General features: G+C 43.1%; 1 protein-coding gene across 1 annotated transcript in view; it reads right to left on the bottom strand.

The window, feature by feature from the left end:
* Nucleotides 1-13,478: 13,478 nt before the first annotated feature.
* LOC145423712 (uncharacterized) overlaps nucleotides 13,479-19,304 on the bottom strand; it is a 36,921-nt gene continuing 31,095 nt past the window's right edge. The window contains exons 12-13 of the mRNA XM_080296469.1: nucleotides 16,066-17,144; nucleotides 13,479-13,495 (exon numbers count right to left, since the gene is read on the bottom strand). Coding sequence (XP_080152595.1) covers nucleotides 13,479-13,495; nucleotides 16,066-17,144 — 1,096 coding nt within the window. The remainder of the gene's footprint in view (nucleotides 13,496-16,065; nucleotides 17,145-19,304) is intronic.

Below are 19,304 nucleotides of genomic sequence, written 5' to 3'. Positions count from 1 at the left end.
ATGGGCCCAGTTGTGGACATGTCCATGTATAGAAAAACTCCCTCTGTTGAAAACAGGAAAACAACCCAAACCTAACTGGCAGAATTAACCAACAATTAATCACTAAAACAAAAAGTTCCACTGTTTCACCTGCAGGTTTTGTTATCAGCCGCAGTGTTCGCACAACACTAATATTGCCCATTAAGCACTTCCTAAACACTTGATGACAATGTATCATCACTAAATTATAACTTTCTTCTCCATGTCTGCATTACTGCATTTTAGCCACAGACCCACCCACTTTATTTAATCATCCCGTACCATGCTGTCATGTATTTTACCAAGCAATTCTTCTCACACAGATATGTTTCTCTCAGTGCAAGCTTCACTCATACATTCCAACAGGAAACTTTTGTTTTTTGTTTTTTGTTTATGTTTCCACTCTAACCGACTCGGCTACATCTGGTTCACTTGAGAGATCAAATCATCTGTTCCTAATCCAACAACACTCAACTAATTTGCATATCAGTTAATAACTCAATAAGTTGACAGGACAAAAGAAATGCATATTTAACATATTACCACAAAAAGAATTTCTGGGCCCAGTAAGCTCAGTTTTCCAATCAGGTGCTCATGAATGATTGTGTTGAATGCTGAACTGAAGTGCACAAAGGACCATTTACAAAAAGAATAAACAAGTAGCTTAATCAAAAACAAAAAAAGCCTATTTGAAAAGCTCAAGTGGCTCAAGTCAAGTCTACATGTCATCTTCACCATCACCATCTGACAGTCACCCAGGTAGACCCCGATAGCCTCCCTTTATACTCCATTGCCCCTCCCACTACACATAATTTTTATCCATTAAGGCAACTTTCCTCACAAAAAATTATTTTCTCTACTCATTTCCAGACATATTTTTCATAATAATCATATCTGTATTCATGACTGTTTTCAGGCAACTTACAGTGTCTAGTAATAAGGGAAAAACCCAAAGAAAAATAATGCAATCCACATAACCCCTCAAGCACGCGCAAATCCACGATTTAATCCCCGAAACACTGTACCTTTGTCTTGCCCAACTGCTCTTGTAATCGGCGATGAATGGGAGACTGTGCCCAAAGCTTTTCGTTAAAGGTAAGTGGCAGTGTACGCTGGCCGCCCCAGTACTGCTCTGGAATCCCGTGCATGCTTCCATGTCTGCTGTCTGCAGTCCGTGATGGCATAATTCCCTCACACACCTTTAGAAATACATTTCCTTAGAAAACTGGTGACATGTTCAATACTTCTGTTCTTATTAGGACACAAATAAACACATAGTTTAAAACAGCCAACCGTGACCAAAATGTTGTATAAAGTTTCTGCTTTTTCTTGATTCCAGACATCTGTGTACCATTAACACTCAATTTAAAAAACAAATAAACAAACAAACTTGCTCACTGTGACATCAGCAGAGGACATCATTGTTCAGGATGATGAGACATTGGTGTCATGTATACGATGTTTTAGCTTTAGTTGCATGTGTGAGGATTTGACTGAGGTACACAGTTATGGCTCCCAGCTCACCGTCTCCCTTTATAAAATCCTGTATTGTAGAAACACCACTGAGCTTTGAGCACCACAAATTCAAAGTGTGGACTGTATCTATACAGGAAATCAAGACTGTTCTGAAGAGATCAGTTTGCTCAGGGTGTAGTCTCTCACTGCTGCCACTAGATGTCACCAAAGTCTTCTTTATGTTTATTGTTCCTTTGCCCTAATCCTCCAGCCGTTCACCCCACACATCTCACATATTTGAATTTATTTATTTCAAATGGACAGCGCATATATCAATGTAAATATGCCAGATTTAGCCAGAAGGCCACTTTTCATCTGTAGTCCCTGGCAGGTCAGACAAAGATGATACATAAGGAATTTAGCACACCATCAGACAATGTACAACAACGTAGTCTAGTCAACAAATACATAAGATTATAACACAAAGTAATACAATGAAATGCAAAACAACAAATAAACAAAAAACATACAGGATTGCACACAGTAATATGAAACAAGTGATGACAACTCTGATTCCGCTTTCACCAATTTTTTAAATAAATAAATGATAAATGGCCTGTATTTATATAACCTGCGGCCTCACACTGCTGCAGTCATTTGCAATGTATAAGTGACTTCCTGAATCCCAGGCTTGCAGCCTCAGATTAGAGGCATCAGCTGCTCGGGCCTTGTCAGTCCCTGTATGTCTGAGGAAGCAAAGCTCTCGCCACCACCATTCCTCAACATCGTTGACTGTTTCCCAGCAGGCGGCTCTGCCTTTGTTCTGAAACTGGACGGGCTAACATCTCACCCACTGAGTAAGAGAGACTATGATACATATGTTAACCATGAGTAAAGAGATTTTGATTGATTGATTGAATCTTTATTTTGAACATGTTGAAAAATGTATCGATAGCAATGTTGAATATTGTCACACAATTAAAAAAGAAAATACACAAAATAATTACACAATAAAAATGGTTTGTTCTTCTGTTATGTAAAAGTGGTCATTTATTTTATTGTAATTTATTGCAGTTTACTTTTATATGTTTAAAAGATTTGAGGTGTGAAATAAACTGCAATGGAGTTGGGGGGGAGGGGGGGCGCCAAGACTTTCTTGCAAAACAAAGGGGGACCTAGCAAAACAAGTCTGGGAACCACTGTGCTAATGCAATCATATAATCCATGGTGGATAGATTTCAATTCAGTTCAATTTTATGTATATAGCAAAAAATCTCAACAATCACATCCCATTATGACCTGGTGCTTTGGCAACAGTGGGAAGAAATAACTCATGATTAAATGCAGAGAGCTCAGGGAGGGGCAGGGCCATCTGCCACGACAGGTTTGGGTGAGTAGAGGAAGACTGTCATAGGGCGAGAGGCGGGGTACACCCTGGACAGGTCGCCAGTCTGTCGCAGGGCCAACACACAGGGACAGACAACCATTCACACTCACATTCACACCTAGTGGCAATTTGGATTATCCAATTAACCTATCCCCACAAGCTGCATGTCTTTGGACGGTGGGAGGAAGCCGGAGTACCCGGAGGGAACCCACGCAAACACGGGGAGAACATGCAAACTCCACACAGAAAGACCCCGGCCTGATGGTGGAACTGAACTCAGGACCTTCTTGCTGTGCGGCAACAGTGCTAACCACCGTGCTGCCGTGCTGCCTGATTAGAGAACATTTTGCTGATAAATCTTCCGGACACGCCTGCAGTACAGGACTCCACCAGTTTAAGACCTGAGGACTTTTTTTTTGAACATGTTGTTGACAGATCGTCAGTATTAAGCTATTAACAAAGGATAAAGGATTATTCTATTATGTCTCAATCATACTTTAGAAACACCTAATGACAGAAATAGCTGATTAAAGGTCAGACAGGACAGGTTTCATGGTGTCGTAGCTGCCAGTGATGTGTCCCTTCTGTTTGACAGATATGTGGCTTTCCTCAATGAGGACTCAACCACCTCCTAAGGCTCCAGAAAAATGATTGAAGTTGTTTGTTGACTTCAATGCACAAAACAATAAATTCTCGTTCTGAGCGCCTGTTAATGCACAACAGGCTAAACTATGAGTTGCAGCTGAAAGTTTATGCAACGAGAGGCAGCTTCAATAACCACACCTCATATGACTGAGCGTACATCGGGACTGAGGGGGTTCAGGCCTATGTTCCCCTCAGAACTGAGGGGATTGAACTACCAGAAGGCAACATTGCAGACATAGAGGACAGTTACAAGTACCTGGGGATCCCGCAGGCGAATGGGAACCATGAAGAGGCCGCTAGAAAAGCTGCAGCCACCAAGTACCTGCAGAGGGTCAGGCAAGTCCTGAGGAGTCAGCTGAATGGTAAGAACAAGATCCGGGCCATCAACACGTACGCCCTGCCCGTGATCAGGTACCCTGCTGGGGTAATAGGCTGGCCAAAGGAGGAGATAGAAGCCACTGACATAAAGACAAGAAAGCTCCTTACCATGCATGGAGGGTTTCACCCCAAGTCCAGCACCCTGAGGCTGTACGCTAAGCGGAAGGAAGGGGGCCGGGGACTGGTGAGTGTCAGCACCACAGTCCAGGATGAGACAACGAACATCCAAGAATACATTGGGAAGATGGCCCCAACTGACCGAGTGCTCAGTGAATACCTCAGGCAGCAGAAACCCAAGAAAGAGGAGGGAGACGAGGAACCATCATGGAAGGACAGGCCCCTGCACGGTATGTACCACCGGCAGATAGAGGAGGTGGCTGATATCCAGAAATCCTACCAGTGGCTGGACAAAGCTGGACTGAAAGACAGCACAGAGGCACTAATCATGGCAGCACAAGAACAAGCTCTGAGCACAAGATCCATAGAGGCTGGGGTCTATCACACCAGGCAAGACCCCAGGTGCAGGCTGTATAAAGATGCCCCAGAGACAATCCAGCACATAACAGCAGGGTGCAAGATGCTAGCAGGCAAGGCATACATGGAACGCCATAACCAAGTGGCCGGCATAGTGTACAGGAACATCTGTGCCGAGTATAACCTGGAAGTCCCGAGGTCAAAATGGGAGATGCCCCCAAGGGTGGTGGAGAATGACCGAGCTAAGATCCTGTGGGACTTCCAGATACAGACGGACAAAATGGTGGTGGCTAACCAACCGGACATAGTGGTGGTAGACAAACAGAAGAAGACGGCCGTAGTGATCGATGTAGCGGTTCCGAATGACAGCAATATCAGGAAGAAGGAACACGAGAAGCTGGAGAAATACCAAGGGCTCAGAGAAGAGCTCGAGAGGATGTGGAGGGTGAAGGTAACGGTGGTCCCCGTGGTAATCGGAGCACTAGGTGCGGTGACTCCCAAGCTAGGCGAGTGGCTCCAGCAGATCCCGGGAACAACATCGGAGATCTCTGTCCAGAAGAGCGCAGTCTTGGGAACAGCTAAGATACTGCGCAGGACCCTCAAGCTCCCAGGCCTCTGGTAGAGGACCCGAGTTTGAAGGATAAACCGCCCGCAGGGGCGTGCTGGGTGTTTTTTATATATATATATATATATATGCGCTCAGGAACTTTTACTCCTGCACCATAGAGAGCATCCTGGCGGGAAACATCTCAACCTGGTTCGGGAACAGCACCATGCAGGACAGACGAGCTCTACAGAGGGTTGTGCGGTCAGCTGAGCGCACCATCCGCTCCGAGCTCCCTGACCTGCACTCAATCTACAGCAGGCGGTGCCGGACCAAGGCCAGGAAGATCGTGAAGGACCTCAGCCATCCCAACAACAGACTGTTCTCTCTGCTGAGGTCAGGAAAGCGATTCCGCTCCCTGAAGACCAACACAGAGAGACTGAGGAGGAGCTTCTTCCCGCAGGCGATACGGTCTCTCAATCACACCACCACACAGTACTGACCCACACATGTGGTTCTTACACACACAGTGGACATTCTGGACATTTGTTTACACCAGTAGCTGCTGCACAACTACACTGCGTGGTCATCTAATCGGATCACTTTATCACAAGTCACTTAAATAAATCACTTTAAGCATATTTGCACTGCACAAGACACTTACACATGTGGATTACACAACCCTGCACATTATGTTTCTTCATACCATTTATTACTCGTACAGCTGCTCTTATTGTTTCTTATATTTCTTCATATATTTCTATATTGTGTATTGTGTATTTTGTTGTACAGGTATTTTATTTTTAACTTTAATTTTTATATGCGATTAATCAGAATGCACAGAAATTTCAGTTCACTGTGACTTTCAACAGTAACAGTTTCACAGCAAAAAAAAAAAACAACAACTAGGGCCCTTAAAATAAAAACAGATATAAAATGCATTGTCCTTAATAATTGAAATTGTCCCTTTGAAAGTATTTGTTAGGTTGCAACCTTATAGTTCAGTTGGTTCCTCAGAGTTTATAGAGGGTCAGTCAAGTCAAAGCACAGATCGGATGAGGGAATGATCTGTAAGGATCTGTCAGTCAGCAAAAAGGTCCAGTGAAGTTTCACACTTAGTGTTTTTATAGTCTTTTTGTCTGTTCACTGTTGCCAGTCGGGGTGACTGGTGGAATCCTACCAGAAACCAGATAAACCATTGGCCGTCTGACTTGTTGTGTAGATCTGGATCCTGGAAATCACACTGGGAGGCTCGCCATCAATTGGAATCACTGGTCTTTTCTCGTGGAGCTCAAAGCTCACTAAAAGACCTGACCTGTATTTAGAAACAGGTTTATAGTCTCTGATCTATCACTTATTTCAGCATTCAAATTAATCATAAACTCAACAACAATAACTGCAATTTGCAATTACTTACACCCTGAAAAATTGTGGTACTCTTCAGTGACTCATGTTACAACTTCTGTCTAACCAACATAGTTGCAATAGACACACACGTAACACAATTATTAGAGAAATGAAATAAAAATGTTAAAGCTTAAGTTTCTTCAGAACATACGTTACACTAAATTCAGCACAAAAGCTGTCAAATTGCATTTGTTGGCATTGCTCAACACAAGATCGCTGATAAATACAATTTTTATCCTTTATCCTTTTTCCTTACCCTGCACCTGTTCTGTTCCTGACAGAAACCTGGATTCGCTCTGGTGAGCTCTCTTCCTTCTCTGAATTCCTTCCTCTCGACTGTTTCAGCTCACCGCGACTTTCAGGGAAGGGTGGAGGCCTAGCCACAGTTTTTAAAAATATATTTAAACTTCGGCGACAGGCTCTCCTTCTGTCATGGTTGGCTGTGTGGCAGGTGGGCAAGCAGGAGTGGTGGATCCAAAATGCAGGACTCAGACACAGAAATTCAACTTAAAGCGCAGCTTTAATGCTGGAAAACCTCTTACTAACTAAACTCACCAAAAGACAAACAAAAACACTGGTGGACTAAAACACTGAAGCACAAAACACTGAACTGGAACTGGAAACAAAACACTGGCAACACGGAGGCAAAACACACACAGCTTGTTGAGGGTACGACGCAACACTGACTCAGAGAAACACAGGGACTAAATACACTGGGAAGTAACGAGGAGAATGAGACACAGAAGGAGAGCACAGCTGGGGGAAATTAGAACTGACGAGACAAGCAAAGCAGGACACATTCACATAAGACACGGACCTTCAAAGTAAAACAGGAAGGATCACACAGAGACGCGAACTTGACACAGTGGAGACAGCAACTAAGAAACACAGAGACATAAACCATAAGGCAGAGGACTCTAAGAACCGAGAGACACAGAGGGGAAATCAAACATGCAGACACAGACTTACACAGAACAGAGGGGACACAGAGAAACATGAAGGGCAAGGGATCGAAACTAGAAACTCACACCAAGTACAATAATACAAAAATCACAAAGAACTAAAACGCTGGGTCAGGAGACCCAGGACCCTGACACCTTCAGTGTTCATGGCAGGATTTTAACTTCAACTGTAACTCAGATGGACTCAATTTGATATACCTAAAAGGGTTTAATTTACCAACCAAGAATCAATAGAGACCATAGAGAGTGACGACAATGACCTTCAGAGTGACCAAGCAGGCAACCACGAAGCACTGAAGTCCTACAGAATCACCCTCACAATAAACAACACATTCATAATAGATGTTTTCATTATGAAAATCACCATAACAAACAACTTTGATTTCTTGGAGCTATAAAGAGATACTCGAACAATCAAAACAAAAGAGTGAATGAAGACAGTCACCACCCTAAAGTATAGAATATTTCTCTGCATTGGGTGTGTTGCTGCTTAAATACATCATCAGACTGTAATAGACTGTGCTGTCAGTCAGCTTGTTGGTATTTACCAGGAGAATAAAAAAGAATCGACATGCTTTTGTTAAACATGTTCCTGGTTCTGATCACTGATGTCAGCAGCTGCTGCACGCAATGAATCAAACAAACAAATTTCCCACGCGTGGGACTAACAAAGGTTATCTTATCTGTTATCTTATCTTAAACATCTCTGCGCAATATTTAGCAAAGACTTCCTACAAAACATTTCATGTAAAAGTAACTTATGTTGACTGAACCTTACTGAACCTCAGTCAGCCAATACGGCAGTTATGTGACCCACACTGTAGTGTTGGGGATGAATGCGTGAAATTAACCAGGATTTGTAGTTTCAGATAGAGATATCAAAAAATATCTTAGGACTGGCTGATTCTATGATTTAAAAAAGAAAGCTTTCCAGTAAAGTGCCATATTTGTCACATGGCAAAAGACAATTAGTCTTTGTTTGTACATAAAAAAAACAATTAATGAAAATAAAAAAGGGATAATTTCATGTTCGTAGTCTTACAATCCCCCAGCAGCGTAAGTCTTGAGCAGTATTGTAGGAATGGGGTCTAAAAGACACGTTGATGGTTTGGAGGAAGTAGTTATTGAAGTTAACTCAGAAAGATCAGTTGGAGAAAAAGACTCTAAATGAATATCAATGTAACTGAAAGTAGCTGTAGATAATGTTACATCTGTGGGATTACAGCCCGTTCGCACTCCCGAGGCATAATATACTGATTTGTCACGTCCCGCGGCGTTCCTAAGGAAAGCGAAAAGTGACCGTTTGCATTCTTATGCTACACGCCGGGTTATGCATGAAATCCAGTAGAATGACGCTCCCACGGTAACACTTGTTCCAGCCATGTATTCCAGCCCTAACCATAACCTTATCCCTAACCTCAACCAGCACTTTAATAATGTTAAATAGTGTTTCCAAAGCGATTTAAGTAAAACAAATATACACGTGTAGATTCATTCCAAACGGTTCTCATGTTTCCTCATTTTTCTGATCTCATCATATAGGGACATGTCGGGTGCCTCGAAGTGTAATATACAGACGATTTGCCAGCTAGCGTAAAATGTTACGCTTTGGGAGTGAGAACGTGTTGGAGATGACTATGAGTAGATTAAGAAGTAAAATTATTAACAAGATGATCGACCTCTGTTAGAGTAGCGTTCAGGTAGCTGCTCTGCTCTGTGTTGGTACAGGGCATTGAAGATGATAACAGTGGGTGGATTATATTCTTAAACTTAGTTACAGCGCTTTCAGAAAGACATCTGTGATCAAGTCTACTCTCCACTGCTGTGTAATCAATTATTATAAATGTAAATGTTATCAGGAAATGATCAGACAGGAGAGGGTTTTCAGGAAACACTGTTATACTGCCTGTATTTATCAGTAATGTACCAGAGGCCTTCAAGATGGCAGAAGGTAAAGAGCCATCTCCAACCTTCCTTTCAAATCAAGGAAATGGAAACGGAAATCAAATCCTTGAAGGAGAAGTTGTCAAACAGCTGACAGATCATCTGCAGAGGAATGGCTTATTGGAAGAGTTTCCGTCAGGTTTCAGAGCTCATCATGTCAAAGAGAGTCAGGATTAAATGAGACAGATATCATTTATGCAGGCTCTCAAATGAGTTATGATCTGATATGGATGAGGACTCAGGTTTCGTTTTAAAGCTGGGAAAACCAAAATGTCCTTTGACTGTGGTCAGAGTGAAAGGATTACTCTCCTGCTGCATATTGAAGGTTTGTGTGAGAACAGTGAGCTGTCTGGAGCACAGAATGTGAAGACCAGCACAACAATGATACAGAGCAATGCCTGTGTGTTTGTACTGCACATCAGAGCCAACGACAGGCTGTCATGTGACTGAGGAGCGGTAAGACACTGCATACAAGACACTGAGTTGAACATGTTTCTCTGTATCCACATTAAAATGCATCTATTTACTCAGAAAAGAGTGTCTTTTTAAAAATCTGGCTGATTTCTGCATGGTTACATAATCCTTCCTTATGAAACCATCCTATCTGATGACTTCATAATGAAATCAACCCAGGCTGGTTCCAGAGAGCAAAGCTGACTGTTGAATAAAGGCAAACATTTGATGCATTTCCACTCACATTGTAGGGACTGACAGTTAACAAAGGAGAGCACAATAGAGGAAATGACACACCTGCTAGTTTGGGAGTTTCTCTCTATAAGTATGTATGTATAATACATCACATTTACAATACAGTATATCTGCCAAGTCATACTCTGAGTTCCTCTGCATGAAAACAAAAAAGAAAGGAAAACAGAATCTAAGGCGTGGATTACCTCCCGGCAGTAATTCCACAACTGCGCGAGATACTGAGACCGTGAGTCCGCAGGATCCATTTGATGGTTGCGTCGTTCTGTCATGGTTGGCTGTGTGGCAGGTGGGCAAGCAGGAGTGGTGGATCCAAAATGCAGGACTCAGACACAGAAATTCAACTTAAAGCGCAGCTTTAATGCTGGAAAACCTCTTACTAACTAAACTCACCAAAAGACAAACAAAAACACTGGTGGACTAAAACACTGAAGCACAAAACACTGAACTGGAACTGGAAACAAAACACTGGCAACACGGAGGCAAAACACACACAGCTTGTTGTTGAGGGTACAACGCAACACTGACTCAGAGAAACACAGGGACTAAATACACTGGGAAGTAACGAGGAGAATGAGACACAGAAGGAGAGCACAGCTGGGGGAAATTAGAACTGACGAGACAAGCAAAGCAGGACACATTCACATAAGACACGGACCTTCAAAGTAAAACAGGAAGGATCACACAGAGACGCGAACTTGACACAGTGGAGACAGCAACTAGAAAACCATAAGGCAGAGGACTCTAAGAACCGAGAGACACAGAGGGGAAATCAAACATGCAGACACAGACTTACACAGAACAGAGGGGACACAGAGAAACATGAAGGGCAAGGGATCGAAACTAGAAACTCACACCAAGTACAATAATACAAAAATCACAAAGAACTAAAACGCTGGGTCAGGAGACCCAGGACCCTGACACCTTCAGTGTTCATGGCAGGATTTTAACTTCAACTGTAACTCAGATGGACTCAATTTGATATACCTAAAAGGGTTTAATTTACCAACCAAGAATCAATAGAGACCATAGAGAGTGACGACAATGACCTTCAGAGTGACCAAGCAGGCAACCACGAAGCACTGAAGTCCTACAGAATCACCCTCACAATAAACAACACATTCATAATAGATGTTTTCATTATGAAAATCACCATAACAAACAACTTTGATTTCTTGGAGCTATAAAGAGATACTCGAACAATCAAAACAAAAGAGTGAATGAAGACAGTCACCACCCTAAAGTATAGAATATTTCTCTGCATTGGGTGTGTTGCTGCTTAAATACATCATCAGACTGTAATAGACTGTGCTGTCAGTCAGCTTGTTGGTATTTACCAGGAGAATAAAAAAGAATCGACATGCTTTTGTTAAACATGTTCCTGGTTCTGATCACTGATGTCAGCAGCTGCTGCACGCAATGAATCAAACAAACAAATTTCCCACGCGTGGGACTAACAAAGGTTATCTTATCTGTTATCTTATCTTAAACATCTCTGCGCAATATTTAGCAAAGACTTCCTACAAAACATTTCATGTAAAAGTAACTTATGTTGACTGAACCTTACTGAACCTCAGTCAGCCAATACGGCAGTTATGTGACCCACACTGTAGTGTTGGGGATGAATGCGTGAAATTAACCAGGATTTGTAGTTTCAGATAGAGATATCAAAAAATATCTTAGGACTGGCTGATTCTATGATTTAAAAAAGAAAGCTTTCCAGTAAAGTGCCATATTTGTCACATGGCAAAAGACAATTAGTCTTTGTTTGTACATAAAAAAAACAATTAATGAAAATAAAAAAGGGATAATTTCATGTTCGTAGTCTTACAATCCCCCAGCAGCGTAAGTCTTGAGCAGTATTGTAGGAATGGGGTCTAAAAGACACGTTGATGGTTTGGAGGAAGTAGTTATTGAAGTTAACTCAGAAAGATCAGTTGGAGAAAAAGACTCTAAATGAATATCAATGTAACTGAAAGTAGCTGTAGATAATGTTACATCTGTGGGATTACAGCCCGTTCGCACTCCCGAGGCATAATATACTGATTTGTCACGTCCCGCGGCGTTCCTAAGGAAAGCGAAAAGTGACCGTTTGCATTCTTATGCTACACGCCGGGTTATGCATGAAATCCAGTAGAATGACGCTCCCACGGTAACACTTGTTCCAGCCATGTATTCCAGCCCTAACCATAACCTTATCCCTAACCTCAACCAGCACTTTAATAATGTTAAATAGTGTTTCCAAAGCGATTTAAGTAAAACAAATATACACGTGTAGATTCATTCCAAACGGTTCTCATGTTTCCTCATTTTTCTGATCTCATCATATAGGGACATGTCGGGTGCCTCGAAGTGTAATATACAGACGATTTGCCAGCTAGCGTAAAATGTTACGCTTTGGGAGTGAGAACGTGTTGGAGATGACTATGAGTAGATTAAGAAGTAAAATTATTAACAAGATGATCGACCTCTGTTAGAGTAGCGTTCAGGTAGCTGCTCTGCTCTGTGTTGGTACAGGGCATTGAAGATGATAACAGTGGGTGGATTATATTCTTAAACTTAGTTACAGCGCTTTCAGAAAGACATCTGTGATCAAGTCTACTCTCCACTGCTGTGTAATCAATTATTATAAATGTAAATGTTATCAGGAAATGATCAGACAGGAGAGGGTTTTCAGGAAACACTGTTATACTGCCTGTATTTATCAGTAATGTACCAGAGGCCTTCAAGATGGCAGAAGGTAAAGAGCCATCTCCAACCTTCCTTTCAAATCAAGGAAATGGAAACGGAAATCAAATCCTTGAAGGAGAAGTTGTCAAACAGCTGACAGATCATCTGCAGAGGAATGGCTTATTGGAAGAGTTTCCGTCAGGTTTCAGAGCTCATCATGTCAAAGAGAGTCAGGATTAAATGAGACAGATATCATTTATGCAGGCTCTCAAATGAGTTATGATCTGATATGGATGAGGACTCAGGTTTCGTTTTAAAGCTGGGAAAACCAAAATGTCCTTTGACTGTGGTCAGAGTGAAAGGATTACTCTCCTGCTGCATATTGAAGGTTTGTGTGAGAACAGTGAGCTGTCTGGAGCACAGAATGTGAAGACCAGCACAACAATGATACAGAGCAATGCCTGTATGTTTGTACTGCACATCAGAGCCAACGACAGGCTGTCATGTGACTGAGGAGCGGTAAGACACTGCATACAAGACACTGAGTTGAACATGTTTCTCTGTATCCACATTAAAATGCATCTATTTACTCAGAAAAGAGTGTCTTTTTAAAAATCTGGCTGATTTCTGCATGGTTACATAATCCTTCCTTATGAAACCATCCTATCTGATGACTTCATAATGAAATCAACCCAGGCTGGTTCCAGAGAGCAAAGCTGACTGTTGAATAAAGGCAAACATTTGATGCATTTCCACTCACATTGTAGGGACTGACAGTTAACAAAGGAGAGCACAATAGAGGAAATGACACACCTGCTAGTTTGGGAGTTTCTCTCTATAAGTATGTATGTATAATACATCACATTTACAATACAGTATATCTGCCAAGTCATACTCTGAGTTCCTCTGCATGAAAACAAAAAAGAAAGGAAAACAGAATCTAAGAATGGCTGGAATCCTTTCATTCACATTAAATAATGTGAAAATAAGTACGATGCATCCCAGTTTACTGAGGTGTGAGAAATACATCCACACACTTATTGGAAAAAAAAAACAGCAGAGAAAAGTGAGTTGGGCCGTTATATGTGAGGAGCAGCACAGCTATGCTAACCTTCATGTTGAGACGTTACATAACTCCCGGTGCAGACGGCTCCCTGTTATAGTGTTTCCTCACTTGGCTCATGCGAGCCCAGCCCAATTTTTACTCTTTAAGTGTGCGCGTGTGTGTGTGTGTGTGTGTGTGTGTGTGTGTGGGGGGGGGGGGGGGGGGGGGGGGGTGGGCTGCTTTTAACTATGTAAAGCACTTTGTGCTACATTTTTTTTTGTATGAAAAGTGCTTTATAAATAAAGATTGATTGATTGATTGATTGATTGATAACTGTGTGACAGCTGAACAAAAAAATCATTGAAGTGAATCCAAAGAAAGAAAAACGGATTTATCAGCCACAAAGGGGGTGACTTTATATTTCAAGTTTACTGGCCTGCATTAAGAGCTATATGTGTACCTGAGTTTAAGAACATGCAGCTTCTGGTCTGAATGAAACCACTGCACCTGTATTTGGAAAAACCAATCTGGGTTGTGCCTCTTATCTGGACCCCTCCCTGTCAGGCTATGTCATCTGTCATCCACCTCTAGTTGGTTGGGGAGACACACCCAGACTGGCAGTATATGTATGCACTCTAACCTGGAACATACTGGCTCAGTTCCCTGAAGCTACTCCACCATCTGCCTACCTTTCTAGCTCCATTCAGAGTAAGGGTCTGCCACATTAATGCCACTCCTAACCAAATAACATCAAACATTTATAAGGGAACTTTTGTTCATATCTTCTCAAGAAGACATCGCAGATGAAGGTCAAATGTACCTGAATGAACTTGTCTATCGATCTCTCAGTCAGGATCACACACTTACTGTCACAATCCTGGGTCTTATGACCCAGCGGTCTCAGTTTCTTGTGTTTTGTCATTTTGTATTATGATTTGAGTCCACCTTGTTAGTTTAGTCCTGGTCCCGAGGTTGTCATGTTTGGCTTTTGGTTGTTAGATATCCCCATGTCTTTGCTCCTTATCTTCCTCTGTGTACCTGTGTTCATATATCTCTGAGTATTTTCAGTTCTGTGTCCTCCCTGTCTTTTTATGCGTAATTGTCCTCATCTGTGCTCCCTGTGTATTCCCATGTCCCTTATTACCTTCTGTGTATTTATGTGATAATCTCCCTCTGTTTCATGTCGCGTCATCCTTCAGTTTTGTGCGTATTTCCCTGTGATTTCCCTGTGCCTCCTGGTGAGTTAGTTTTAGTTCTCCCCAGTGTAATTTTGTATCGCCCTTTGCCTTTCTGTTAATAAAGCTGTGTTTTGAGTTTATCTACACGTGTTGTGAGTCTTGCATTTGGGTCCTCACCTCCCTGCACACACCCAGTCCCTGAAACTAACATAACTCAGTTCATTTAAACATTTCACATTTTCACGTCCTTCAGTTTTTAATCGCTGCACTTACAGGATGTGAGCTGGACAACATTAATAATCTTAATGAGGTACATGTGACATTGGCGACACAGCTACTGAGATGAAGCTCATTTTGCAGCAGAGGTGGTTGTAGTTACAGTAGCTGTAGTTGGAGCAGCTGCGGTTGGAGCAGCTGTGTCTGAGAGCTGCATGAAGCTGTAGTGAAGAGAAACTGTTTGATCAACTGAGCTTTTGGTACCACATATACACTGCAGTCTAAAGTCTTAGACATATGAAGTTACATCATAATTTAATAGAACTTGTTACTTGTAAGCTGTCCATCACAGTGAAAGCAAGTGTGATGTTTTATAAGCCAGCGACATGAGATAACATCAGCATTCATATAAATATGTGCAGGTGAAGTAATGGTAGATATTGTCCTGGTTAAAGGTGTGTGCAGACACAGCTTGAATGCAAGTGTCTCTCTGCTTTTGTCCTCCTGAAACAGCCAACAACACTGACTGTTGCAGTGCTGTTTCACACATGCTCTGTGACATTTTTCTGCTGCTACATTTTACGCTGTGACTGTGAACAGGTTTGTAGAAAAAGTATTATTAAGAGAAACCATTCTCATCATAAAACAGTCAGGGGACACTCATTAATCAATCCAAAGAGATTTTATTTATGATAGTATTGAAAAGTGCAATGATAAGATCAGTGTTGAGATTGTAGACATCACAATATTGTTAATATTAGTCCCCTGATCACATGCTTGGATGATACACATACAAACAACATCTCAGGGAGGAAAACATCAAACATGTCTGTTCTGAACCCCCCCCCCCCTAAAACTACAATAAATAAGAATTCAAATATGCTTTACAACCTGGTTACTTAATAATTTCAAAACTTCACATGTACTTTGGTTTATTACTTCATTTTCAGGATGTGAACTTAAAAATGTTACAAATATGAGCTGAGTACATGTGACATCAGAACCAGAACTAATGTAAGGAAGCTGATGTTGTTCACCATGGCAGAGGAAGTGGTTCTTGCAGTAGTTCTGGTTGTTGTTGGGGTTGTTGTTGGTGTGGTTGCTGAGGTTGTTGTAGTGGTTGTACTTGTTGTTGGGGCAGTTGAGGTTGTTGTTGGGGTCGTTGCTGATGTCGTTGTAGTGGTTGTAGTTGTTGGGGTAGTTGTGCTTGTTGTTGGGGTAGTTGCTGAGGTTTTTGTAGTGGTTGTACTTGTGGTTGGGATACTTGAGGTTGTTGTAGGGGTAGTTGTTGATGTTGTTGTAGTTGCTGTGGTTGTGGTTGTTGTTGGGGTAGTTGCTGATGTCGTTGTAGTGGTTGTAGTTGTTGTTGGGGTAGTTGTGCTTGTTCTTTGGGTAGTTGCTGATGTTTTTGTAGTGGTTGTACTTGTTGTTGGGGTAGTTGAGGTTGTTGTTCGGGTCGTTGCTGATGTCGTTGTAGTGGTTGTAGTTGTTGGGGTAGTTGTGCTTGTTGTTGGGGTAGTTGCTGAGGTTTTTGTAGTGGTTGTACTTGTTGTTGGGATACTTGAGGTTGTTGTAGGGGTAGTTATAGATGTTGTTGTACTGGCTGTGGTTGTTGTTGGGGTAGTTGAGGTTGCTGTTGGAGCAGCTGTGGTTGTTGTTGGGGCAGCTGTTGTAGTTGTGGTTGAGGTTGTTGTCACCACAGCTGTAGTTGTTGTAGTTGGGGCTGCAATTGTAGATGTTGTTGGGGCAGCTGTTGTGGTCCTTGTAGGGGCAGCAGTCGTGGTTGTTGGGGCTGCTGTTGTGGTTGTTGTTGGGGCACCTGTTGTGGTTGTAGTTGGTGCGGCTGTTGTGCTTGTTAAAGCAGCTGTGCTCGTGGCTGCAGTTGTGGTTGTTAATGGGGATGCTGTAGTTGTCGTTGTTGGGGCAGTTGTTGTGGTTGTTGTTGGGGCTGCAGTTGTAGTTGTTGGCACAGCTGTTGTGGTTGTAGTTTGGAAAGTTGTCGTGGTTGTTGTTGGTGTAGCTGTAGTAGTTGTTTTTGGGACTGAAGTTGTTGTGGTTGTTGTTTGGGCACCTGTAGTTGTTGATGTGGGGGTGGTTGTTGTGGTTGTTGTTGGTGCTGCAGATATGGTTGTTGTTGGAGCAGGTGTAGTTGTTGTTGTTGGGCTAGCTGTTGTGGTTGTGGTTGTTTGAGAAGCTGTGGTTGTCACTGTAGTTGTAATTGTTGTTGGTGAAACAGTTGTGGTTGTTGTGGTTGTTGTTGGTGAAGCTGTACTAGTTGTTGTTGGTACAGCAGTTGTTGTGGTTGTTGTTGGGGCAGCAGTAGTTGTTGTTGTTGGGGCAGCTGTTGTGGTTGTTGTTGGGCCTGGTGTTGTAGTTGTTGGTGCAGCAGTTGTGGTTGTTGTTTGGGCAGCTGTAGTTGTTGGCGCAGCAGTTGTCGTTGTTGAGGTTGTTGTTGGTGCAGCTGTAGTAGTTGTTGTTGGGACTGCAGTTGTTGTGGTTGTTGATGGGGCAGCTGTAGTTGTTGTTGTTGTGGTTGGTGGCGCAGCTGTAGTTGTTGTTGTTGGGGCAGCTGTAGTTGTTGTTGTTGGTGCACCTGTAGTAGTTGTTGTTGTGAATGTAGTTGTTGTGCTTGTTGTTGGGGCAGCAGTTGTAGTTGTTGGCACATCAGTTATGGATGTTGTTTGGGCTACTGTAGCAGCAGTTGTTGGGGCAGCTGTTGTGGTTGGGGCAGCTGTAGTTGTTGTTGGGGTGGCTGTTGTGGTTGTTGTTGGGCCTGGCGTTGTAGTTGTTGGCGCAGCAGTTGTGGTTGTTGTTGGGGCAGCTGTAGATGTTGTTGTTGGAGCTGCAGTTGTTGTTGTTGGCGCTGCAGTTGTGGTTGTTGTCGGTGCAGCTGTAATTGTTGTTGTTGTGACTGCAATTGTTGTTGTTGGGGCAGCGGTTGTGGTTGTTGTTGGGGCAGCTGTAGTTGTTGTTGTGTGGGCGCTTGTTGTGGTTTTTGTTGGAGCTGCAGTTGTGGTTGTTGGGGCGGCTGTTGTGGTTGTTGTTGGGGCAGCTGTAGTTGTTGTTGTTGGGGTGACTGTTGTGGTTGTTGTTGGGGCAGCTGTAGTTGTTGTTGTTGGGGCGGCAGTTGTGGTTGTTGTTGGGGCAGCAGTAGTTGTTGTTGTTGGGGCTGCAGTAGTTGTTGTTGGGGCAGCTGTAGTCGTTGTTGGGGCGGCTGTTGTTGTTGTAGGGGCAGTTGTAGCAGTTGTTGGGGCACCTGTAGTTGTTGTTGTTGTTGGGGCTGCAGTTGTTGTTGTTGGGGCAGCTGTAGCAGTTGTGGTTGTTGTTGGGGCAGCTGTAGTTGTTGTTGTTGGGGCGGTAGTTGTGGTTGTTGGGGCAGAAGTAGTTGTTGTTGTTGGAGCTGCAGTTGTGGTTGTTGGAGCAGTTGTTGTGGTTGTTGTTGGTGCAGCAGTAGTTGTTGTTGTTGTTGGGGCGGCTGTTGTGGTTGTTGTTGGGGCAGCTGTAGTTGTTGTTGTCTGGGCTGTTGTTGTGGTTGTTGTTGTGGCGGCTGTAGTCGTTGTTGTTGGGGCGGCAGTTGTGGTTGTTGTTGGCGCAGCAGCTGTAGTCGTTGTTGCGGCAGCTGTAGTTTTTGTTGTTGGGGCAGCTGTAGTTGTTGTTGTTGGAGCAGCTGTAGTTGTTGTTGTTGGAACTGCAGTTGTGGTTGTTGGAGCAGCAGTTGTGGTTGTTGTTGGGGCAGATGTAGTTGTTGTTGTTGGTGGAGCAGTTGTGGTTGTTGGGGCAGCTGTAGCAGTTGTTGTTGGGGCTGCAGTAGTTGTTGTTGTTGGCGCAGCAGTTGTGGTTGTTGTTGGGGCAGCTGTAGTTGTTGTTGTTGGGGCAGCAGTTGTGGTTGTTGTTGGGGCAGCTGTAGTCGTTGTTGTTGGGGCAGCAGTAGCTGTAGTTGTTGTTGTTGGTGATGCAGTTGTGGTTGTTGTCGGTGCAGCTGTAGTAGTTGTTGTTGGGGCAGCTGTAGTTGTTGTTGGCGCAGCAGTTGTGGTTGTTGTTGGCGCAGCAGTTGTGGTTGTTGTTGGGGCAGCAGTTGTGGTTTTTGTTGGGGCAGCTGTACTTGTTGTTGTTGGGGCAGCTGTACTTGTTGTTGTTGGGGCGGCAGTTGTGGTTGTTGTTGGGGCGGCAGTTGTTGTTGTTGTTGGGGCAGCAGTAGCTGTTGTTGTTGGGGCGGCAGTTGTGGTTGTTGTTGGGGCAGCATTAGTTGTTGTTGTTGGAGCTGCAGTTGTTGTTG

Source organism: Astatotilapia calliptera, chromosome 22, assembly GCF_964374335.1.
Source record: "Astatotilapia calliptera chromosome 22, fAstCal68.1, whole genome shotgun sequence".
In the NCBI taxonomy this organism is placed as follows: Eukaryota; Metazoa; Chordata; class Actinopteri; order Cichliformes; family Cichlidae; genus Astatotilapia; species Astatotilapia calliptera.
The sequence above is the reverse complement of the archived record's forward strand: the minus strand, read 5'-3'. Positions and strand labels throughout refer to the sequence as shown.